The 26,474-nt window shown below is 37.5% G+C and overlaps 1 protein-coding gene across 4 annotated transcripts in view; it reads right to left on the reverse strand.

Annotated features, from left to right (window-relative positions):
- Positions 1–8,123: 8,123 nt before the first annotated feature.
- The window catches only part of ALG14 (ALG14 UDP-N-acetylglucosaminyltransferase subunit), a 154,446-nt gene continuing 136,095 nt past the window's right edge, over positions 8,124–26,474 (reverse strand). For all 4 annotated transcript variants that reach the window (XM_074188223.1, XM_074188222.1, XM_074188225.1 and 1 more), the window contains one exon: positions 8,124–20,040. In XM_074188223.1, coding sequence (XP_074044324.1) covers positions 19,810–20,040 — 231 coding nt within the window. In that variant the 3' untranslated portion in view covers positions 8,124–19,809. The remainder of the gene's footprint in view (positions 20,041–26,474) is intronic.

Consider the following 26,474-nt stretch of genomic DNA (forward strand, 5'->3'; position numbering starts at 1 on the left):
TCAAATTTGGTATGAGTTTAGTGTTCATGAAAGGAGAAATATTGAATAAGACTGGAAAGGAGGGTCAACCAGATTGTGTTGAACTTTAAAAACTAAACTAAGGAATTTGTATTTGATCCTAGTTAATTGGGAGCCATTGGAGTTGATTCAGTAGAAAAGTGACATGATCTTAGAACTGGGGAGAGTTGGGATCTCACAAAAAAAATTTTTTTTGCAAGGCAGTGGCATTAAGTGACTTGTTCAAGGTCATACAGCTAAGTAAGTATTAAGTGTCCCAGGATGGATTTGAACTCAGGTCCTCCTGACTTCAGGATTGGTACTCTATTGTCACAAAAATATTTAACATGAAAAGATTGTTATTGAAGAATTTAAAAAAGTAGTCAGAAGAGAACAAAGATTAATAGGATGAATAAATTTTATTTAATAGTGATTTCATCACATTGATCTTCACAACCCTGAAAGATAATGTCTCTAGCTAACTTACTTCCTGTCCTATTCCCTTCTTCCTCTCCACCCATTTTACAGATCAGAAAATTGAAACTCAGACAGTTTATATGACTTGTCCATGGTTACTCATACTCATGATTAAAGACCTTGTTTATATGACTCATTTGTGGGGCTCTTGGAAAAAAGGGTTAATTGGGGAGGAGAAATAACCCCATTGTTTTCTGGTATACTCCCACCCCTAAATCTTGAGATTTTTTTCTCCTAGAGTTATCTTCCAAATCTGAAACTTCCACCTGCATAGTTTCCAAATATTTTTCCAGTTGGGTTATTTTCTGACCTTGTTTTTCCACTTGAGCTATGTTCTTTGTTCCAATGTATTAACTCTGTTTTTTGGCCATCCCCACTGAATTTTTCTAAATTCTCTTCATTATCCATCTTGAGAAGTTTTTCCATGATTCTAGAGATTCTTTAGTTATATTTAATTCTTCCTTTAATTCCTTCTGAGATATCTTTGCCATATTCAGCTATTTCGTTAATTCCATGTGATGTTGGGTTTAGTTTTATTTTGGGTTTTATTTTTTTTTTGGTGGGAGGGAGGAAGGGATATGTGAATTTTTCCTTTTATTCTATTATTCACTTAAGTTCATCTGTATTGTTTTTCAGGCAATTTTTGATACTGTTGTTACACTGATGATATTTCCCCTCCTTACTGTATACTTACTCTGTAATTAAAAAAATTTATGTTTTTTTTTTGAGTTTGATCATTGTCTTTTGGTAAGTTTTAGTTTTCGCATAAAAATTTCTGATAATTTTGTTTTCAGTATTTCTGTTAAATCATTAGGAATAATTAGGTAAATTATTAGGAATCTGGCTTCTTTGGAATCACTGTCTTCCCAGAAATATCCCAGAAATTTTGAAGTCATTTTTACTCCCCAGTATTCCTCAGAAGGGACCTTAAAAAGAGAAATAAAAGTGAGATAATTCCTTGAATGTGAGGCAATTTTTATTTTTTCCTTTTTTTAAAAAAAGTGTTTTTTTTATTATACAAGATCTACTTTCTCACCCTTGAGAAGAGAAAATAAAACAAAATTCATTGTAAACATGTAAAGTAATTCAAAATAAATTTCCACATTGGACATGATAAAAATAATTATCTTGTTTTTTGTTCTCTGAGTCCTTTACTTCTTTATCAGAGGTGAGTAATAATGTTTCATCATTAGTCCTTTGGAATCCTGATCAGGCATCATGCTAATAAGAGTTAAGCATAATAGTATTCTGTCACATTAATGTACAATAATTTATTCATCTTTCCCCAAATTATGGGCTTCCCTCAATTTCCCATTCTTTGGTATCTCAAAATTAGATATATGTTTTTGTACATCCTAAGAATTTGTTTTTCTAAGGACCAATCCCTCCCTTAAACTACTTCCCATCTAATCCTCCCTCTCCCTTCTCTCCTTTTCCTCCTATTTCCCTGTTGAGTGAAATGTATTTCTGTATCCTAGTTCTGTATGTGTATATTTTTCCTTCTTTTGACTAGTTCACATGATAGTGAGGTTCAAGTGTCAGGCAATCCCCCTGCCCCCTTCTTGTTTGTTTAGATACCTGTTTATGTACCCTGATTACTTGAGATACTTTCCTTAACCTTCTTTTCCCTTCCCCTCTTTCTATTCTTTTCTCTAGATCATCAAGATAAAGCAGATCCACTCCCAGACCTAGTGTAATCGGATTCCTTTTCTGAACCCTGATGACGATAGGCTCAGTGGGGATACATGTATCATTTCTCCTATCAGAGCATAAGTAGTTTATCTTTGTTTGAGTCTTTTATCGGTGTTCATTCATGTTTTACCTTTTTTTAGGTTTCTTTTCACTTATTTCTGAACTTCAATCTCTGCAGCTCTGGTCTTGTTATCAGTAATACTTGGAGGTCCTCTATTTCACTAAAGGTTCAGTTTCCCTTAGGGGGTTTTATATTCAGTTTTGTTGAGTGAATTATTTTCGGCTATGAAACCATATCATATTCCAAGTTCTCCACTCCTTTACAGTGGTTGCTGCTAAATCATGTGGGATCCAGATTGTAACTCCTCAGTTTTTGAATGATTTCTTAAAGTTGCTTATAATATTTGTTTATATAAGTTGCTTATAGTATTTCTTTGACCTAGAAGCTCTAGATTTTGGCTATAATGTTCCTGGAAGTTTTCAGTGGATTCCTTCTATTTCCACTTTGCCCTCTGGTTCTAAGAGATCTGGGCAGTTTTAAGATTATTTTTTGAAATATGTTGAGGCTTTTTCTTTGGTCATTTAATATAATTATTCTTAAATTTTTGCTCCTCAATTTTTTCCAGGTCAGTTGTATTTTTTATGCAATACCTTATATTTTCTTACTTTTGTTTCAGTCTTTTGACTTTTTAAATATTTCTTGTCATCTCATCTGGTCATTGTTTCTATCTGATACATTCTAATTTTCAGGGAGTTTTTTTTTTGCTTCAGTAAGGTTTAGAAAGCTGTTGTCAAGTTGTTTCTTTTCCAATTCTTTCTTCTATAGCTCTCATTTCTTTTCTAAGTATTTCTTTAAGGAATCTTATTTCATTTATTTAAAAATAAATAAATTGTTTTTAAAACTCTTACTTTTATTTGAGTTTTGTGTCTTAAGCATCCTTCTTACCATAACAACTCATGGTAGAGTTTTATTTTTTTTTCCCATTCTTTCAACCCACTTCCTTATTTTGGACAAAGGGCAGCTAGGTGGCACAGTGGCTTTGGAGTCAGGAGGACAGCTGTTCAAATCCAGCCTAGGACAACTGACACTTACTGGCTGTATGACTTTGGGTAAGTCACTTAACCCTGTTACCTCTCATCCGGATCACCTACAGATTCTGGACACAAATGATTCTGGAGCAGAAAGTTGAGGCTGGTGACTTAGTACAGTCACTCAAAATCCAATTCATGTGCTTATCATGGCATCCCCTCCCTGAAGTTGTGATCTTCTTCAAAAATGAAGGATAAACGTTATTTTTACTTGATATTAGAGTTGGGCTCTGTCATACTTCTGAAGGAAAGATCTAAACTAGTCCTGTTGGTTTTTTTCAGGCACTATTGTATTACTTCAGGATGTCAGGGACAGGTTGGGGAGTTATCTGGTTGCTATTCACCCTGGCCTGAGCTCTACATAAGTTCCTGCCCTGGGTTTGGGTCTGTGCAAGAGTAAACTACTAATGGATTCAACTCCTAAGAGCTAACTTGAAAAGACTGTTGGGCTAGTGACAGAATGATAGGCTCTCCTTTGATCTGGGGCTGCTGCTTTCATTATTTGTTTGCAGACTGAGCTAGATGCTAGATCTGGGAACTTACACCATACTGCTGGCTTCTGGAACTTCTCTTTTCTGTGGGGGAGAATACCCCAGGACCTCTCTGCTCATGAATGCCACTGTCCTATGTGGGCCTGCTTCTCATTCTACCCTGTAACTGGGCAATGGGTAAAAGTTGGGTTTATACCTTGCCCCTTTGTAGTGCTCCACCATGGGTCTGGGGCTTGTTCTTTTCCTGCTTCTCAGCCTTCCTCAATGCTCTTGTTGCATGGAATACTATGCAAGGTATACTTCTGATCCCACCTGTTCCCATTGTTGGCAGACCTCCTAATCTATCTCCCTTTGTTAAGCTAGGTTGTTTAAAGGACTCATTGTGACTTTTGAAATTTCTCCATCATGATCAGGTCTAATTTAGAATTTGCGGATAATAATTCACAGCACAGTTTCTTTCCACTACTCTACCAACTTGGCGGCACTTCTTTCTAAAACAATGAACACTATCTCCTCCAATTTCTTGATCTCCTTCATTGACTTCACCTTTCTCTCCCATTACTCTTTTATCCTTTCACTATGCCACCACCTTTGCTTTGTATTATTACAATAGTTTTCTAGTTTCATGCCTACTCTAATCTCTTGCCTTTTCAATCCCCTTTAGGAACTTCTGCCAAGGAAGCTTCCTAATCCGTAGCTCTAAATATAATGCTCAACTAATCAAAACCTTTCTATGACGCATCATTACCTTACATACCTAAGGTGCAATACCTTGCACATATATATTACATGGTAGGGCTTTAGTAAAGCTTGCTAATTTGTTGAATTAAATCTATAAAAATGAGAAAAGAATGCTAAATTAGAAGAACTGAGTAGAAGCATTTTTGACTCTTAGCAAATACTTAACATTTTTGCATTTCCTCACCTGTAAAGTGGGGGTAATTCTATTGTTATCTATTGTCACAGATTGATGAGATCATCTTTACAAGGCCCCTTATTAATTATTTTCACAATCTGGCTTCTAACTTTAACATTCAAATGAGACTGTTCTTTCTAAACTTATCAGTGATCTCTTAATTGCAAAATTTGATGGGTTTTTTTCCCTCAATCTTTCTCCTTTTTAACCTCTAGAAAGCATCCTATCCTCCTGGATAATCTTTCCTTTCTGGGTTTTTGCAATATTCCTCTCCTATGGTTCACTTACCTGTCTGATTGGCTTCTTCTTAAATTCCTATGTTCCTATATTCCAAGTCCCCTAATAGTGAGCGTCTCCCAAGGCTCTCTTGAGTCCTCTTCTCTTTTCTCTCTCTCTACATTTTCTTTCAATGGTCCCATCAGCAGCTACCATGGATTTAATCATCATCTCTTTGCAGACGACTCCCAGAGCTATATATTCAACCCTAGACTCTTTCCTGAGCTCTAGTTGCACATCTCAGTGGCCTATTGGACATTTCAAACTGGATATTCCACTAGTTTTCTATCCTAACACCTTTATTTCCCCCTGAATTTTCCTATTTCTGTTAAGCCACCATCATCCATCTAGTCATTCAGGTGCTCAATCCTTACATTACTCTTGATTCTTTAATCTTTCTCATTCCATATATCCAAATTTTCCAAATCTTATTGTTTCTTGGTCCACAAAATCTCTCACATCCATTCCCTTTTCTCTAAGAACTCAACCGTTATCTTTCTTCAAGTTCTCATTATAATTTGCCTAGATCAGTACAATCACTTCCTAAATGATTTCCCTTGTCTCAAGTCTCTTTTCCCAGTCTAATCTATTCTGCACATGAGTATCAAAGTAATTTTCATGAAGTGTGATTCTGATTATGTTATTCCCCTTCTTAATAAACCTAAATGGCTCCCCATTGTGTTTGCCAGGTTTTTTTTTACATTTAATTTTGTTTTATTTTTCCATTAGCAAAAAATCTATTTTCACTTTGTCACCTGCTCCCCACATTGGGGGTGGGAAGAGGAAAACAAAATCCTTGTAACAAATATGCTTAGTCAAGCAAACATATTCCCCCATTCTGTTCTCAGAGTTTATCACATTTCCTATTACCTTCAGAATCAAATATAAACTGCTCTATTTGGTTTTTATAATCTTTACATTCTGGCCCCAATCTTTCTCAATTGTTTTGCTATATAATATTGTCACATGCTACAGTACAGTCAAAGTGGACTTTTTCCTCTTCCTCATAAACAACACCCAAGGTCCTATTGCAAGGGCTGTCGTTTCTAGAATATGTTTGCTTCATTACCTCCTTTCCTTCAGACTTTAGCTCAAGGTGAGACCTTTTGTGATTCTTCCAGTTGCTAGGGCCTTCTGACTTTAAATCATATTGGCACACACACACACACACAGAGACACTCAGACACATACAGATACACACACACACACACACACACACAAACACAGCTACGAAGTATGGTAGAGTACCAGGTCTGAAGTCAGGAAGACTTGAGATCAAATCCAACCTCAGATACTTATGAGCAAGGTGACCCTAGTCAAGTCACTCAATCCTGCTTGCCTCAGTTTCCTCATCTGTACAATAAACTGGAGAAGTAAATGTCAAACCATTCTAGTATATCTGCTAAGAAAACCCCAAATGGAGTCACAATGAATCATACATGACTGAAATGACTGACAGCAACACATCTAATTATATATATGTGTGAACATAGGTATATTTATTATATACATATATGTGCACATACACATACACACATATATATACACATACTTACATGGACTATATTTATATTTATGTGTGTTTACATGTCTCTTCCAATAGAATATAAACTCCTTGAGGGCAGGAACAATTCATTTTTGTCTGTGTTTCTTGTACACAATAAGTGCTTAATAATTGTTTTTTGGTTGACTCCCTACCTAAAACAATTTCGCTTTCAGCTATCTTTAATATTCTGAACCTTCTATGAACTTTTATAATACTCTTAAATATTTAGATATCGGTTATAGTTAATTTTGAATGTGTCTTATCTCCTCCAACAGACTGAATTCTTGTGGGCAAGGACTGTGTCCTTTATTTTTGTATCTCACATTTCCTTGCACAGGATAGATATTTAGTAAATGATGAGTTTGTGAGAACCAGAGTCAGAGACTCCTACAACATTAAGGATGCTTAGGAGAGAGTAGCAGGCTTTAAGGGGGCAGTCATAGATGAATACTCAATATCAAAATGCATGGTGTTTAGGTTCACTTCAAAGTTATGAAAAGGGGGCAGCTAGGTGGCACAGTGGATAAGGCACTGGCTATGGAGTCAAGAGAACCTGAGTTCAAATCCCACTTCAAATATTTAATAATTATCTAGCTGGGTAACCTTGGGCAAGTCACTTAACCCCATTGCCTTAAAAAAAGTTATGAAAAGGTTCCCAGGTTCCTGTTAAAGTTAAAAAAAATCAGCTAACTTTTTGGTTTGAGAATTATGATGCAAAGTTTTAACCTATAAGGTTGTGTTTTTTCAGCTGAATTATAAAATCTCCTCTCCCTAGTTTTATTCCAGTGGGAATCACTAAGACAGAATGATCCAACCTTAGTAAACCAAACATTAGTGTTGAAATTTCTGTTCTTTTGCTGACTACAAGCATAATTAGCCTATTTGTGTTCTGGCAAATTGTTCTTTCTAAGTTCAGTTTTTTGTTTCTACCCCAAAATGGTATGTTTTATGCCCAAATATGATTTTCAAATGATTAAATTTGATTTATTTTGCATGTCAGCTTTGACCACTAAGCATATGTCATCACCATTGCTTAATTCATAACAGAATATAAATTGTTTCATGTGCTCCTCTGAATTCCATGAACTAAAATAGAATGTAGAATTTACTGTTCTCTACCATCCACAAGAGAATTTAAACTGAAGAATACCAAGCAATAATAGAGAATAACCAAGAGAATAAGGGAAGAAATCAACCAAAGAGAAATTTTTACAAAAAGTCCTTTGAAAACCATAAACACTGACTATTCTTAGCTCTCCTTTGGGAAATTCGTAGCATCTTAGATGTCATCTTTTGTCTTGCTTTTTTCCTTTTAGATTTGCCATCTCTTAAATAAAACTAGCAAAAAGGAAAGAGATAACACAGAAAGGAAGGAAATCTGGTTACTCCTCCACCCACTCTTTACCATTAAAACATTGATTTGTGGATATGTTTAGAAAATAAATAAATAAAACTACAGGAGACTTAGAAAGCTCAGTATCAATAGATTTAGGAACATAAATCTATAATGAATCACATTACAGTACCATCACCTTCTATGGTCACTTTTTCACTATCAAAGAATGTCTTCAAATTAAACTTAAACACTAAGTGTGCTCCCAGAGTCAAAATTCATGTGGGGGAGGGGGTGGGGGTGGGAAAATACACTTCTTAGATATCTACCCTTTAGATTTGATAACAGCAACAGGAAAAAAGGAAAATGAGTTGAAAACCTTGTCACGATAAATCAGAATTTATCTAATTAACAATGAAAGAATTACCCTCAAAAGCAAACCCTTAAAAATCTAATAATAATCAGTGTCCAGCCAAAGGGCATTGCTCTAAGAGGATGTTCTGCAATACTGCACTGCCACTTACCCAAATGGCTTTGGGACAAAGAAACAGAAAACCTGCATTGACTCATCAGAGATCCTCCACCAGAATGCTAAGAAAAAGGCACTTTTAAGAAAAAACTCTCATTTAAAAAAATTTATAAGAGACAGTAGGAGTAGCAGCAAGGCTTTCCAAGAATATTAATCTTGGACATAAAGGACATGAGAGGAGGGAACTAAAGTAAGTGAGAGAGACAGGAGATTCAATAAGGGGGCCAGGAGGAAGGGGAACTTACTAAGTCCCAGACTTTAAATCACGTTATAAGGCAGGCCAGTTACTACCCTAATCATCTTTGCAAATGGAACATTTTCCATTTTTAAAGACATCTGAGTTTTTATTATATGTGTTTTGCCAGGAGATATAACAATCTCAATCCGGTATTAACTTCCTTTTGCCTTTCTTCTGTGTTTGTTCTTTGTCTCTTTCTCATACCATGTGGAATAATTGTTTTCCTTTTTACCAGACAAGCTCACGTGTGCACTGACATGTTTTAAGTTATGTCCTTTCTTGGAGAGCACCTCTTCCTCTTCACTTGAGTGACCACCACCCTCATTCAGGCCTCATCACCTCCTGTTTGACCCACTAATGAACAGAATTCTGGCTTCCAGTCTCCATCCTCTCTAATCCATTGTCCCTTCTTAAAGCACATATATGGCCCTATCATTCTGCTCAGAGGCTTCAGTGACTCCATACAGTCTGGAGGATAAAATCCAGATTTCTAAACTTAAAATTTAAAGCCCTTTGGAGTCTCCAGCTTATCTTTCCTGAACATTACTCCTCCCTTCACAGTCAAACTAGTCAGTGGTAAATAGAGTACTAGACAGTCAGAAAAGCTTGGGTCTAAATTTGGCCTTAGCCACTTATTAGCTGTGTGACCTGGACTTCAGTTATCTCTCTGGGATGCAGACCTAGTAATGGTAATGCTGGACCAAAGAGTATACACAGTTTTATTGTCCTTTGGATATATTTCCAAATTATTCTCCAGAATGGTTGGATCAGTTCACAATTCCACCAACAGTGCATATGTCCCAGTTTCCCCACATCCCCTCCAACACTGATCATTTTCCTTTTCTGTCAAATTAGCCAATCTGATAAGTATAAGGTGGTACCTCAGAATTGTTTTTAATTTGCATTTCTCTAATCAATAAAACTTTAGAGTATTTTTTTCATATGACTATAGATAGTTTTCAATGTCTTCCTCTGAAAACTGCTTGCTCATATCCTTTGACCATTTATCTATGGGGAATGACTTTGTATTCTTATGAATTTGAGTCAGTTCCCTCTATATTTTAGAAATTAGGCCTTTATCAGAAACATTGACTATAAAAATTGTTTCCCAGCTTTCTGTATTTCTTCTAATCCTGGTTGCATTGGTTCTGTTTGTGTGAAACCATTTTAATTTAATGTAATCAAAATTGTCCATTTTGCATTTTATAATGTTCTCTCTATCTCTTGTTTGGTCATAAACTTCTCCCCTATCAATAGATCTGACAGATAAACTATTCCTTGTTCTCCTAACAGACTTATGTATCACTCTTTAAGTCTAAATTCTATACCCATTTCAACCTTTTCTTGGTATAGGGTGTGAGATGTATTATTTTTGCCATGATTTTCCAGTTTTCCCAGCAGTTTTTGTCAAAATGTGAGTTCGTATCCCAAAAGTTGGAATCTTTGGGTTTATCAAAAAGTAGATAACTATATTCATTTACTACTGGTTTTTTTGTCCTAATCTTTTCTACTGATTTGCCACTTTATTTCTTAGCCAGTACCAACAATTTTGAAGACTGACACTTTATAATATAACTTTAGTTCTGGTAAAGCTAGGTCATTTTTTTCTTTGCATTTTTTTATTAATTCCCTTGATATTTTTGACCTTTTGTTCCTCCAAATGAATTTTGTTTTCATATTTTCTAGCTATGTCAAATAATTTTTTAGTAGTTTGGTATGATACTTAATAAATAATTTAATTTAGTTAGAAATGTCATTTTTACTATATTAGCTAGAGGGCTACCCTTCTCAAAATCACTTTGTACTAATTGTGCCTATAGATTTCATGAACTATTGGCAAGTGGAGTAAGTAGAGCCAGAAAAAGAACATATACATTGAGTACAATAATGTACAAGGAAAGAACCATAGCAAACTAATTGAAGATACATGATGTGAATTTACAAAGAATAAGCTGGGGTGGGGGTAGCTAGGTGGCACAGTGAATAGAGCTCTGGCCCTAGAGTCAGGAGGACTTGAGTTCAAATCAGAGCTTAGATAGTTAATAATTGCCTAGCTGTGTGACCTTGGGCAAGTTAATCCCATTGCCTTGCAAAGTCAATAAAAATTAAAAAAAAAAAAAGAATAAGCTTGGACTTAAAGAAGAGATATGAGAAGAAACTTCTCCCAACTCCTTTGTAGAGGTTGGGGAGGGGATATTGCATATAATGTGGAACATTGCATATAATTTAGATTTTTTTAATGTAATGTTAATCATACATTAAAATTAAATTTCCTCTCTCTTCTCTTTCTTTCATTTACAGATGAGGAAATGATGACCGTGGAGGCTAAGTGATTTACCTGAAATTATAACAAGCAAATACTAGAGCTAAGATTTTTTTGACTCCAAATCTGGTATTCTTTTCACTGAGCTTCATATTCCAGTATCTTGGCCAAAATAAGAGAACTAGTTAGTAGAATAGTTAGGCCTATGACTCAAGTTTCCAGTTTCCTAATCCCATTCTTTCTGCTAATTTGTTGGGAAACTATCCCATCTTCCTTAGATACATTCACATTCAGCAACACAAGCATCCAGGAAAGCAAATAACTTAGCACTGGCCCTGCCCAGGTGACTTCTAAGTCTGATATGACTGCTGGTCACAGGTACCGTACAATGGTCACCAATGGCATACCTTGAATGTTGCTACAATAGGGACTGATCTTTTCATATTTTCTTCCCACACCCCAACCCACTGAAAAATTTATAAAGGTTCAATCTTTCAGTTGAGCTATAAAAATCAACTAAATGAGCCACTTGGTATATTGCATACATCTTCTGTTTCCTAAAGTGTTATAAGACTGTTTTTATGGTTTTATATAGCTTTTATATGAAAAGTACCTATAATTATGCCTGATGTTTCATTCAATGACTTCTGTAAAATGTGTTGTGCTGCTTTTTCTTTTGTTTCTTAGGATGCCCTTGGGAGGAAAAAAACAAAACAAAACTTAACATATCAGAAGGAATTTCCTGGCTTCAGAATATAAGGGAAATAAAGAAAGACCCACTGATTTGATTGGCTGAACGCTTGCTAAACAGGGTAAGATCTAGTTAATGTTCCTTCCTGAAATTCATTGCTCACATTAAGAAAAAGGTTGGAAGTTCAAAAACCAAAAGTGAAATCCAAGGATAACTTTGTCATACTCCGGTCTCAAATGCTACTCTTCTGAATCAGCTTTTCATACTAATTTTTCTGGACAAGCTTTGCTTCCATTACTATCTGCTCACATTGCACATACAATATGCTAAATGAAAAAACAAAACTAAACCATAATTTGATGACTGGAGACAGTGCTTGTTCTGTGCTCTGTGTATCAACTGTACTTTATGGGCATTTTTAGACTTTATAGATTTTAATGATGCATTTGAGTGTTTAGAATAATATTATTACCTTCCATTTATATAATACTTTGTAGTTTACAAGCACTTTGATCCTTCTAACAAGGTTTTGGCTAGTATAAGAAATATCCCCTTTTTGGAGATGAGAAGATGGAGACTTAGAAATGTTTTAGACATATCCAAGGTCATGGAACTTGAGTTGTTGAGTCATTTTTCAGTCATATGCCCCCATTTGGAGTTTTCTTGGCAGACACTAGAGTAGCTTTGCCATTTCCTTCTCTAACTCATTTTACAGATGAGAAAACGGGAGGCAAACAGGATTAGTGACAGATCACCCAGCTAGTAAGTGTCTGAGGCTAGATTTGATCTCATGAAGAGGACTCTGGGTACAGGGTTCTATCCAGTGTACCACCTAGCTGTCCCACAGGGCTAGTAGCAAATTTAAGATGTAGGAACTGAATCAGGATCCTTTGAGTTGAAATCCACAATCCCATGATTTCAACATTAGAAGACCCACGAGGACTCATGAAGTACAACCCATATTCTCCCTACTATATGATACCCATCCAACCTTTGCCTGACAACCCTCAATAAGTGGAATCTACTTTATTCTGAATTGACACATTCCACTTTGGGATGGTTCAAGTTGTTAGGAAGACATTCCTTATTTTCAAGCCTAGATTTGCTTCTTGGTGATTTCTACCTATTGCTTCTGAGCCAGAAACAATCCTGAGTCCTCTTCCACAGACTTTCCAATATTTGAAGGCAATTATCAAAGTTAGGAGGAATCTAAGGGGCCTAATCCTATCCCTTTAACTTATATAAAAGGGAACTAAGGAATGTCCATCAATTGGGGAATGGCTGAACAAATTGTGGTATATGTACATTATGGAACACTATTGTCCAATTAGAAACCAGGAGGGATGGGAATTCAGGGAAGCCTGGAGGGATTTGCATGAACTGATGCTGAGATAAGCAAGCAGAACCAGAAGAACATTGTACACCATAACAGCAACATGGGGGTGATGATCAACCTTAATGAATTTGCTCATTTCATAAGTGTAATAATCAGACAATTTTGGGTATCTGTGATGGAGAATACCATCTATATCCAAAGAAAGAATTGTGGAGTTTAAACAAAGTCAAAGACTATTGCCTTTAATTTTTTAAAAAAGTTATCTTATTATGTAATTTTGCTATCTCTTATAGTTTATTTTTTCCTTAAGGATATGATTTCTTTTTCAACATATTCAATTTTGATCAATTTATAGCATGGAAACAATGTAAAGATTATTGGACTACCTTCTGTGGGGGATGGGGGAGGGAAGCAAGATTGGGGAAAAATTGTAAAATTCAAAAACAAATTTAAAAAAAGGAAACTAAGATCTAGGGATTAAATGATTTGTTCAAAGTCCTAGTAATGCAGAGGTAGAGAAACCAAGAATGGCACTCAAATCTCCTGACTTCTCAGTCCAGTGTTGTTTTCATTACCCTATATGCTGTCACTTTTTCACACCAGTGTATGAGGCTAGTAGCTCATTTCACTTTAACTATAACGTGTTCTCTCCCGACTTGATTAGTGATCTAGCAATCTTTTCACAAGAAGCAGGGAGTGTGTGACCTTGAATTGCTCAGTCATAGAACTTAAAACCACCTGGAAGGGTTTTTTCAAGTTGCTGCTGGAACATGGCAAATATTTACAGAACAATGAGAGAAACAAAGTCTTTTGAGAGACATAGAATAAGGTCACATTTCATATGGATAGGGCAGCACAAGGTGGCACTGGAGCAAACATTTTATGTCATGACAATATATTTGGTTCAGAGGAACTAAATTTGAAATATCACTGAATTTTATTCCCTAGTCAAAGGTGAAACAAAAGGGAATTGTTTCTCTTGATTCTCATTTTTGTCTTTTCCCTTTATTTTTTTTATTATTTTAATAGCAATTTCTTTATAACTTGGTCTTTTGGTTTCCCTGGGACTTGTGTATGATTTTGATAAAACATATTTCATGTTCTCCCTTTAGGGGGATAAGCAAGTTATTCTGCTACTTTTGCCACCGGGCTCATGCTAGCTTGGAGAACCAGTGGAATTGGAGGTCCTTTAAGACATGCAGTGGGATTTAAGGGTCAGAAGCAGCTTGAAAATGAACTTCTTAGATTTGGCTGCCAGATTGAAGCTGAATAAGGGAACATTTTGGATACTTTTTTAGTTCCTCCTGAATTCCTTCCAATTTAGTATATGGTATTTCCATAAAAGTCCTGTTTTCCTTCCCTTTTCTTTGAAGAATTCCCACTCTCCTCCCCCTTGCCCTAATTAAAAAAAACATTTTTTGGGTTTCAATCATGAACTGGAAGGTTTAGGGTGAATTCTGTCATTATACACCTCTTTCCCCATTCATGGATATTTGCTTTCCACATTAGATTCATACCAGGTAGGAGGATGGTGAGGAACATATTTATGTTGTGACTTTAGCTTGCATCAAGTGGTATTCATTTCAATAAATATTGATTAAGGGCCTACTGTGTTATAGACTTTCACAGGGGTGCTGGATCAATCAATGACTGAAAAAAAATCATATTTTTTATTTTAAGCTAGCATTTGTAAACTCCACAAGAATTCACATGAAGACTTCATTCTCTGTCCTCCCAAATTGTCAAATCTGAAATAATAATGGCTCCCATAGGTTCATGGATTTAGAGCTGTGAGGAACTTCAAAGTCCATTTAATCCAACCTCCTCCCTTTCCACCTAATGAAACTGAGGCACTAGGAGGTGAGGTCACTTAATCCCGGTCATATAAGAAATCAGTCATAAGTGGATTTGAATCCAGGTTGTTTCTGACTCCAGAATTCTTTCCAATACACAATTCTATCTCATCAAAAGGAAGGCAAGAAATAATTCTAAACTCTGAGGTACAATTATTTCATAAAATGCCTCCATTTCTTCCACTTTTCCTGCCAGAAATATTGTTTTTATTTTCACTTGAATAGCTTAACTTATAATTTGGGTTTGATGCTCAGTGACTAATTCTCCTTTTCTACATTCTTGCTGCAAACCATCATATGTGTCACATGATTTTTGTTCAAATGCTGAGTTTTATTAGTGAAAAAATTACTCAGTTATACAAGGAAGGAAAAGAGATTAGGAATCAAGTCAAATCATTTGCTTATTCATCTGGGTATGGTTAAATGATTGAATAGAATCCACAGGTTTTCTGTTTTACTGCTACATGCAGGCAGAGGAGTAAAGAGAAACATTTTTTTTTCTCCTGCTATGAGGCTGAAGTGTGTCTTCTTCCCCGGGGCCTGGGGAGATTAGAAATGTCTCCCTTTTGCCACATTAACGGGGGGAGGGTAGTGAATTTTAGAAATGGGGCAAGGCACTGAACTACTACAAAATTGGCTCTTTCTGCTCAACTCTGCTGGAGTATAAGTGCTGGAAAGCATTTGTTCAACAACACTTATTAGGCATTTTACTAGTTATGAGGTTCATTTAACAGACTCAAAAAAACTAAAAGATAAAAGTACTTGGGTAATGCTCCTGCTAAGGCTACCTTTTTTTTTTTCTCCTGCCCATCTCTCTCTGTTCACTCACTTAGCACTTGCCTGGAGGCTTTTTGGGTCTAACATTTTTGTAATCTATGCAATGGGGGCTGCATATCCATCCAAAACCATCCTCAAGCACTTCTCTGCACACGGTACCTTCCTAGCTGTTGTACATAACTGAAAGAATTGCACCGTACCTCTGGGAGTGGAAGGGTCATAGGACTCAGAGTCAGATACACTGGGTTTTGAATTCTGCCTCTGACACTAATTATTTGTGTGATTATGATCAGTTACTGCATCTCTCCTCACCTCAGTTTCTTTCCCTGTAAAATATATAGATTTTTATGAGGGTAAAATCAATGACTCAATCAAGTTCCTATTAAGTTTTTCCTATGTGCCAGTCACTGAGGCTGTAGAGACAAGCTCAATGGCCTCTCTGGTTTTAAATTGATGATCCTATAAAGGTTATGGCTATAGGAATCAATACCATACTTATTAGTGCTTGCTTGGGCACAGGACTGAATGATGCACTGGGAAGGAGAGAGAGAAAAGAAATATAAGGCAAGACTGCCCACTCTCAAAGGGCTCATAATCCAACATGTGATTATGATGATCCCTGTATACAGTTAATTGCAGAATTATGTGAAGGGATTATAAATATTGTCATCATAGTTCAAAGACAGGATAGCTCAAAGACAGCTCTAGGTCATGGGAGGCTTCATGGATGAGCAAAGGCTTAAATGGGCCTATAGAAAGGTAGAAGAGAAGGGAGAGAGCACTCCTGGTATGAGAAAAAATATGAACAAAGCCATGGAATAGGGAATGACTGTGGTGTGTTTGTGGGATAAATAGGAAACCACCCCAATCAGAGTATTCATGTTGCTAAGTAGCAAGAAACTTAGGTCAAGTCGGGTCAGAATATAGAAGACTCTGCAAAGTGGACAGGGGAAACTATACCTGATGTTAGAGGCATGCCATGATAGAAATGGCACAGTAAGGAGATTAATATGGTAGTAATATGTAATTTAGGTTGGTGAGAATGAAGGCTAATCTGAATTAAGGAGTCAAATTAGGAAGAAATCTGTTCCAGTGATTCAGGTCAAAGATGAGGACTTGGACTAGGGTAGTGGTAATCAGAATGAAAAAGAAGCAGAAACAATGTAGGTCATGAAGAGGAGGGATGTCAAAGGAGACTTTAAGCAATAAAAATTAGCAGGGTCAGATTCAGGTGATGTTTTAAAGAAAAGAAAGTATCTGATGATAGGCAAATGTACAGAATAGAGGGCAATGTAGAACAAAAAAAAATTCTAAATGTTTTGTGACAAGAAGACTGGAAAGAAAGTGGAGGCTGGGCTTTGGTGAATGCTGTGGAGGAATGATGAGGAAACAACTATTCCAGGTTTCATCTGAGTTGGCCTATTTTGGAGAAACTGCTTAGTCAGGAATGGATTGAGCAGGAAAGGTGAGGAATGACTAAGGAGATTTGCGTGTCATTTCCATATTCATAGTGGGTGAAAATAAATGATCATAAAGAAACAAAACTCTTAATTCTGAATAGTATTCTTAGCCATCTTAAAAGCAATACATTTTTAGATGATTTTTTAAAATAAAAAAAAGATGACTGTATCACCTCCTTAACTCCTTACTTAAATTGTACAAGATTTTTCATGCCTCTATGGCTACACCAAGGATTCCTGTCATAGACTCTTGGATGTCTTACTTGAAACAGTTGGACCCTCTAATCTGGAGGGAGGCAAAGACCTTCTAGGTCAGCTGAACCAAAGATAACAATCTTCCAAGGAAATAGGTGTGGGCAGGATATGTGGTTTTGAAGGGCAGGATTTGCAGACTGATGTAGTTAATTTTTCATGAAAAGTCTCATACAGTGGAGAAGAAACTGCATTCCAGAGCCCCTTAATAGGAATTTAAAAGTACAAACATGCTATTGATTTCTTTAAGCTCAGGTGGAGAGGAAAAGTGAAGAATGCCCTTCTTATTGCTATTCTCTATGCAAATGTGTTTTTTCAAAAGCACAGGAGGAACAACTGTGTCCCTACTATAATCTAAGAGGATTATCTCTTCTATTCTGATCCTGAGAAAGAGAATTAGCCATAACAATAACATAGAGTGCTGCCATGCTCTTGTTTATCAAACATTTTGCAGGGGTAGGTAGCCTTGACAGTACCTCCTTAGTCCAGTTTTTCCAAAGAAAATATATGCAGAGGCCTATGTAGCCTGGGTAAGATTGTTACCCCAAAAACCTCTTCTGAGAATCCAATACAAACTAAATACTGTCTAGATTAAGGCTTGTAAAACATCTGGAATATATGTTTAAAAAATTATGGAATGTTTTCTGCATCTGTATCTTCACTATTGTAATCATTGCCCTAATAGAACATTATGAAGCAGGGGTACCCGTGGAGTCCCCAGCTAATCATCACTGGAGCACCAAAATTCCTTCTGTTCTTCAAGTGATGATTTTCTCTCTAAAAAAAGTAGAGGCCAATGTAGTCTTCCTTATAATTACAATAATCACCTGTCTGATATTCCAAGCCTCTGTAGCCAATAGAAACAAGGTAGCTTTGAAACTTTAAATTTTCAGTCTGTGGTTCAAAAATGAATCCACTAAGTCCCAATGACAGATGGGTTTATATTGCTTTGTACCTCAGACACATAATAGGACAGCTAGGTGGATCAGTGGATAGAGCATTGACCTTAGAGTCAAAAGGACAAGGAGTATGAATTCAGCTTGAGACATTTGACTCTTGCTATCTGTGTGACCTTGGGTAAGTCACTTGACCCTGATTGCCTCGCATCCAGGGCCATCTCCAGTCCTCCTGATCCATCTCTGGCCACTAGACCCAGATGGCTGTGGAGGAGAAAGTGAGGCTGGTGACATAGCACAGCCCCCTCTTAACTCAAATCCACTTCATGTGCTTGTCTTGGCATCACCTCCCTGATGCTGTGGTCTTCTTCAAAAATGAAGGACAATATCTTTGTCAAGGAAGAGTAAAACCAACCCAGCTGTAGTTCTCTCTTGTAGCTTCATTTTCAAATGGTCATGAGTAAGAATATTACTTTCAATAAAAACAATCCACTCCTTTCTCTCCTAGTTATGTATCTAGTACATTTATGAAATGGAATAGTTAAGTAAGGTTGTTGATGGGAAAGAAAGTCGAATCTCAAATTCTATGAGAGATAAGTAATTTTTGATTTTTGTCCTTGTTAATGCTCATTTGAAGCCTTTCAAATGTATATATGGCTCAGTTTTAATTTTTTTAATTTTAGAAAGGTTTTATTTATTTTGAGTTTTACAATCTCCCCCCAATCTTGCTTCCCTCCTCCATCCCCCACAGAAGGCAGTTTGCTAGTCTTTACATCATTCTCATACTATGCATTGATCTAAGTTGAATGTGATGAGAGAGAAATCATATCCTTAAGGAAGAAACATGTAGTATGTGATATAGCAGAATTACATAATAAGATAACATTTTAAAAAAATTAAAGGTAATAGTCTTTGGTCTTTGTTCAAACTCTACAATTCTTTCTCAGGCTACAGATGGCATTCTCCATCACTGATTCAATTTTAATTTCTTAGAAGCCACAGTGACAGCACAAGTTTTGTGGTATAAATTGGAACTTTTCTAATGTATATCTCAGAACTGGATCTTTGGAATGCAAAATCAAGTTTTTCTTTGATAAGAGATATTAATTTTGGCACCTGTGCATTTACATCCAAAATAAATATTCTAAAAATGTGAAGTTTTCATGACGTAAGCCAGGAAAAGAGATATTGGTATAGGCTTTAGGGTTCTGGAAGATTGCAGAATGCAAACTGACATGAAGCCAACTTAACATAACTGTTTCCTTTATGCTCAAGAGATTCCCTGGGGACTTCACTGCTTACATACAGGAAATAAGGTCTGTTCTGAATACAACAAGAACTCATTTTTCACAATGTAGACAATGACAGAAAGTTGCAGTCCAGGAAATGTTACAAATCATACAAATTCTATATTTAGTTGTAGACAAATAATATTCCTAAAATAATGAGAAAATCAAGAGATGATCAAGAGTTGATGACAGGTGCTGAAATCCAGAAATTTATTCAAATTTATTTCCTTGCTTAACTGAAACAAACAAACAAACCAGGCTGCTCAGTTTACTATTCATATACTTGCATTACAAAGGTAGTAATTTTCTTGACAATTCAGAAAGTCTGTAATGATGATGATTTTCTTACCTATTTTTATAAAATACCATAGTTGACTGCAGAAATCTGAAAACACCATTTGTCCTCTGTCAAACTATTCGTCCACAGTACACAGATTTGGGATATTTTTCCTTAAGAGCTGGCCACTGAACAAAGAAGTAATCTGAAAAGTGGTAAAGAATCTTTCCGGAAAGGGATAAGGTTTCTACTCTGCAGATACTCTCAACGTAGACAATGATCACTTTCTTTATTCCCAGTATCCCAAGAAGAAGGGCAGATACGCAGATAGGAACACATGTTCCTGGTCCATTACACAACACCTAAAAAAAAAAAAGAGAGAAAGAGAGAGAGAGAAAACTTTAAAAGTAAAATTCAAACAGACAGTATCAAGTCAAATATCTGGTAAGTTTAGGCCTTTTACATTTGAACATTAGAGGAATTTACTAGTTAGTCTAAGACTGATATTACAATCTTTGTCACTCTAGGGCCAATTATATTATAGTAGTACTAGTTAAGACTCATTCCATTTTCATATCAATAAACTCAAGCAACAAGTTTCTCCTTATTTTTATGATTTACTAGTAAGTCATTTACTCTCATTTGGTTGCAGGACTAATTAAAAAAATTGAAATTTAACATTCCAGGGAAAATACGTCTTAAAATAATGAAATCTATACTTTGTTGGTAAAAATTTAATTTTTTAAAGGGAAATTTTGAAATGATCATTGGAACTGTCTGGTTTTAATCCAAAATTTCTTTTCAACAAATGGAATTTGAGGGGTGGCTAGGTGGCATAGTGGATAAAGCACCCGCCCTGGAGTCAGGAGTACCTGAGTTCAAATCCGGTCTCAGACACTTAATAATTACGTAGCTGTGAGGCCTTGGGCAAGCCACTTAACCCCATTCATTGCCTTGAAAAATCTAAAACAAAACAAAACAAGACAAAAAACAACAACAAAAAAACCAAATGGAATTTGAAGATTACCTAGTTTAATATTTTTTAAACCTCTGTTTAAACCTACAGGACTTACTTATTTCCTTCTGAGAATTGAAGGATTTTTTTTTTTTAGTTTTTTTTTGCAAGATAAACGGAGTAAAGTGGCTTGCCCAAGGCCACACATCTAGGTAATTATTAAGTGTCTGAGACCGGATTTGAACTCAGGTACTCCTGACTCCAGGGCGGGTGCTTTATCCATTGCGCCACCTAGCCGCCCCTAATTGAAGGATTTTAATGCTTCTTTAAATCCTGTTTTTTTGGAAGAAAGCTGTGAGAGGATGTGACAATAAAGTTATTTGGCTCTTATTTAGCTAAAGAATAAGCATTTTGAGATGTGGGCAGCTAGGGAAAAGCAATGGACAAAGGAGAAGGACTGTTCCTATGCAAGGAACAGGACGAACATAGACAATATGAAGAATAAAGTACAAGAATATAGGAAAAGTAGGAAAAGATTTTTAAATGGAAAAGGAATTATTTACATTGGATCTGGGAAATAACAGGGAATAACGAGTTCAGAGAGATTACTAGATGGCACAGTGGACAGACCACAGTTTAAATCCAGCCTTTGTCAACTAGTAGCTGTGTGACTCTGGGCAAATCCTTTAACTGCTGCCTGCCTCAATTTCCTCAACTGTAAAACGGATGTGATAATAATACCTACTTCTGTATTTTTGTGAAGATGAAATCTGTAAAGTACTTAGCACAGTACCTATACAAAGCAGGAGTTTAAATGTTTGTTCCTTTCCCTTAATGAAATAAGAATACCCTCAAGCATTCCTGTTTAATAAAAAACTCAGATTATTTTTTTCTTCTCTAAGAGAAAAGAAAAAGAAATGGGAGAAGAGTAACTTCTTATATTTCATCTTGTAGTCAAAGCTTGTTTTTTAAAATAATTTTTACAATAATTAATTTTCAATTATTTTGTTCTTTCATTTACATTGTTGAAGGTGTTGTATATATTGTTTTCTGTCTCTATTATTTTCTTCACCTTTTGATTAGTTCATATTAAGTTTTTCATGCTATTCTGTATTCATTTATTTATTTATTTATTTATTTTTGCAAGGCAAATGGGGTTAAGTGGCTTGCCCAAGGCCACACAGCTAGGTAATTATTGTGTCTGAGGCTGGATTTGAACCCAGGTACTCCTGACTCCAAGGCTGGTGCTTTATCCACTATGCCACCTAGCCGCCCCTATTCTGTATTTATTAATTCATCATTTAGAATTTATTTTTCAGTTAATGAGGTGGTATAGTAAATAGAGTGCTGGGCCTGGAGTCAGGAAGTTCAAATTTGGCCTTAGATGCTTACTATCTTGGGTAAGTCACTTATCCCTATTTGCTTTAGTGCCTCATCTGTAAAATGAGCTAGTGGGGGGGGGGGCGGAGCCAAGATGGCGACAAGAAGGGATCGAGTCTTAGGAGCTCTCTGATAAAACTCATAAGCTAAGGACTCTAACTAAAGAGCCAGAACCCACAAAGGGACCCAGTGAGGCAGTTCTCCTACTCAAGGTAACCTGGAAAAGAGCAGAAAGGCTCTGCTCCCCGGGCTGGAGGGGCCTTCCACCAGAGGGGTGGCCCACCAGAGCAAAAGAACTTTAGCCTCCCGGAGGCAGCCCCAGGGCGCTGGGAGTCTCAGCTCACAGCAGGGGGGGAGTCTCCTGAGCTGCACCCCGGGGAGCACCGGGCACAAAGTGGGGGAACAGCGGGGGACCTCTGCCAGAGCGAGCACGTGGAGCCCAGCCCTCCGGGCACACAGCCAGCAGCTTGGTCTTTCAGCAGCCCAGAGCCGGAAACAGAAGCAGGTGGAGCAGGTAAGCAGGAGCCCCCAGGGCATGAGCCCATTGAGCTGAGGGAGGGGAGTGAAGAGAGACTGAAGAGCTCTGTCCTCTGCCTCTGGAACAGGAATCTGGGGCTCTGACCACATTCAGATCCTGATCCCAGTCTAGGTCCCCCCATAGAACAGCAGGGCCCCCCCACCTCAGCCCCATGGCAGAGGGGGGCGCTTATGGTCATTCACAGACCAGGAGGGAGGACAGAGCCTCACACACTGAGACCCTTGTGGGAGTGTCCCAAAAGCTCAGGAAGCACTCCAAAACCAGGCTCAGGCTGGGAAAATGAGCAAGCAGAGAAATAAGAGGAAAACTATTGAGAAATATGTTGAAAATGAGCCCAAGAAGGATCAGAATACTCAGTCTGAAGATGAGGAAGCACAAGCTCCTGCATCTAAAGACTCCAAGAAAAACAGAAATTGGGCTCAGGCTATGACAGAGCTCAAAAAAGACTTTGAAAATCAAATGAGGGAGTTGGAAGAAAAACTGGGAAAAGAAATGAGAGAGATGCAGGAAAAACATGAAAATGAAGTCAGCAGCTTAGTCAAGGATATCCAAAAAAATGCTGAAGAAAATAGCATGCTAAAAACCAGCTTAGGTCAAATGGATAAAACTGTTCAAAAAGTTATTGAGGAGAAGAATGCTTTAAAAAGCAAAATTGGCCAGATGGAAAAAGAGATAAGAAAATTCTCTGAGGAGAACAAATCCTTTAGACAAAGAATAGAATTCAGGGAGATTGATGAATTTACCAGAAATCAGGAATCAATCCTTCAAAACCAAAAAAATGAAAAATTAGAAGAAAATGTGAAATATCTCATTGAAAAAACAACTGATATGGAAAACAGACTTAGGAAAGATAATTTAAAAATTATTGGAATACCTGAAAGTCATGATCCGGAAAAGAGCCTTGACATCATTTTCAAAGAATTACTACAGGAAAATTGCCCTGATATTCTAGAAGCAGAGGGCAAAATAGAAATGGAGAGAATCCACCGATCCCCCAAGAAAGAGATCCCAAAAAACCAACCCCCAGGAATATTATAGCCAAGTTCCAGAACTCCCAAGTCAAAGAAAAAATATTACAAGCAGCCAGAAAGACACAGTTCAAATATCATGGAGCAGCAGTCAGGATCACATAAGACTTAGCAGCAACTACATTGGAAGCTCGTAGGGCTTGGAATACAATATACCGGAAGGCAAAAGAGCTTAGAATGCAGCCAAGAATGAACTACCCAGCAAGGCTGAATGTCCTCTTCCAGGGAAAAAGATGGACTTACAGTGAACCAGGGGAATTTCAAAGGTTCCTTTTGGAATGGCCAGAGCTGAACAGAAGGTTTGATCTTCAGATATAGGACTCAGGTGAAGCATGGAGATTGGAAGAGAGGGGGGAAATATGAGGGACTTAATGAGGATGAACTGCATGTATAGAAAAATGATGCTGATAATATTCATATGAACCTTCTCAGTTAATAGAGCAGGTAGAGGGAGATTTTATAGTTGAAGCACAGGAGAAAGCTGAATTTGAAGATAAAATATGGTGTAAAAATGGAGTCAATAGAAAAAAAGGGAAATGGAATGGGAGAAAGAAAAAGGAGAGGGGGAATAGTCCAAGATATTTCACATAGTAAGATTTATTTTTTATTACAATGAGCTATTGCAATGATATGGAAGGGGGGAGGCAAGGGGGAATGAGGGAACCTTTGCTCATCAGAGATGGCTAGGAGAGGAAACAGCAAATATACTCAATGGGGTATAGACATCTGGAGTAAGAGGGAGGGGGAGCAGGGAGAACGGGTGGGGATGTGAATGATGGAGGGGAGGATGGATCATGGGGGGAGAGTGGTCAGATATAACACATTTTCTTTTTTACTTCTTGCAAGGGGCTGGGATGGGAAGGCCTGCCCAGAACCACAGGGCCAGGTGGATTCTGGGCCTAAGGGGTGGTATGGGGGCTCAGGGCTTCTTGGCCCCAGGACCAGGGATCTGTCTGCTGAGCCACTCAGCGATCCTACAGCAGAGTCAGAGTGAAAGGAGAGAGAAAATAGAGTACATGATAGTGGAAAAATAAGAAAGGAGGGAGTTGCGATCAGCAATGGCAACGTTGGAAAAATATGGAAGTAACTTTTGTGATGGACTTATCATAAAGAATGTGATCCACCTGTGACAGAGCTGGTGGTGTTGGAACAAAGACTGAAGCACATTTTTTGTTATTATTATTTGGGGGAGGGTGCAGGGCAAGTGGGGCTGGGCGGCCTGCCTTGAGACACATAGCAGGGTGATCTTTGGGTGTCTGGGGCCGGATTTGGACCCAGGTGCTCCTGGCTCAAGGGCCAATGCTCTGTCTGCCACCTAGCCACCCCTACTATTATTACTATTTTATTTTATTTTGGGTCTTTTTTCTTCTTCTTTTTGGTTTTTGCAGGGCAGTGGGGATTGGGTGGCTTGCATGTCACATGGCTGGGTGATTGTTGGGTTTACGAGGCTGGATATGGACTCGGGTGCTCGTGGCTCCAGGGCTGGTGCTTCGTCCATTGTGCCACCTGGCCATACCTACAATTATTACTATTATTTTTTTTAATTTTAATTTTTTTTCTCTCCCCTTTACTTTTTTCGCCCAAGCAAGTTTATCTATATTCGTGGGGGGGAGGGGTATTTTGTTTACTTGTAAACAAGAATATTTTATTAATTTAAAAAAACATTTGTACAAAATGAGAGTAAAAAATAAATTAAAAAAAAATGAGCTAGAGAAGGAAATGGCAAGGCACTCCGGGATCTTTGTCCAAAATCCCAAATAGGGTCCCAAAGAATCAGACAGGACTGAAACAAGGAACAATAACAACAAAATCCACAATTTATTTAGATAATTCCTAACTAATAGGAATCTACTCCATTTTCCACTCAATCAGTTCATAAACATTTATCAAGCGCCTACCTATTGGGAGTCAGCCACTGTGCTAAGTGCTGAAGATACAAACGATATGCAAAGAGTCCCTGTCCTCAAGGAGCTAAGGAGCTAAGGAGGAAGACAACGTGTAACGATATACAAAGCAAGCTATGTACAGGATAAAGGGGAAATAACAGAGAGAGGGTACTGGAATTTAAAAGGCCTGGGGAATGCTTCCTGTAGAAGTGGGATTTCAATGGGACTTAAAGGAAGACATGGGGGGGGGGTCAGTAGTCAGAGATGAGGAGGGAGAGTCTTCCAGACCAGGGGACAGCCAGAGAAACTGCCCAAAGTTGAGAGATGAACACAGACAAGAAAAAGACTGGGGAGGCAAAGACTGTCAAACCCAGCATTTTGTATTTGCTCCTGGAGGAAACAGGAAGCCAGCTGAGTTTACTGGTAGGAGGATGATTGCATCTGTGCTTTAGGAAAATCATCCTAGTATCTAGATGAAGGCTGGATTCAGAGTAGGGAGAGACCTAGGCTACTTCACCATAATAGTCCTGGCATGAGGTGATAGGGGCCTGCACCAAGGTGGTGACAGTGGCAGAGGACAGAAGGAGGCATATATGAGATTTGCAGAGGTGAACAGGACACATCTTGGCAACAGCTTAGCTCTGGGTGGGTGGGGGGTAAAAATAGGTAAAAATTGAGAATTACTACTAAGTGGTGAGCTTGAGTGAGGTGCTGACCTCCCTGGTAATAGGTAAGGGAGGGATGTTTAGGGGGAAAGATAATGAGTTATAATATTTGAGGAAACATCTATGTATGTTGAAATCTAAATAGAAGATAGGATTTAGGGTAGAGCAAAGAATAAACCAGGCATTAAACTCATTGAAGAAGGAAAACACATTTCTTGGTATTGGTAAATAATAGTTACCAGGATTTGGATTTGTTATAAATCTAGATAGTGTGAACTTCAAAAGCGAAGCCATTGCAGACTGATGGTAACAAAGGGAGAGTGTGGAAATGGCAATGGGGAAAA

This window comes from Macrotis lagotis, chromosome 5 (assembly GCF_037893015.1).
Source record: "Macrotis lagotis isolate mMagLag1 chromosome 5, bilby.v1.9.chrom.fasta, whole genome shotgun sequence".
Classification (NCBI taxonomy): Eukaryota; Metazoa; Chordata; class Mammalia; order Peramelemorphia; family Peramelidae; genus Macrotis; species Macrotis lagotis.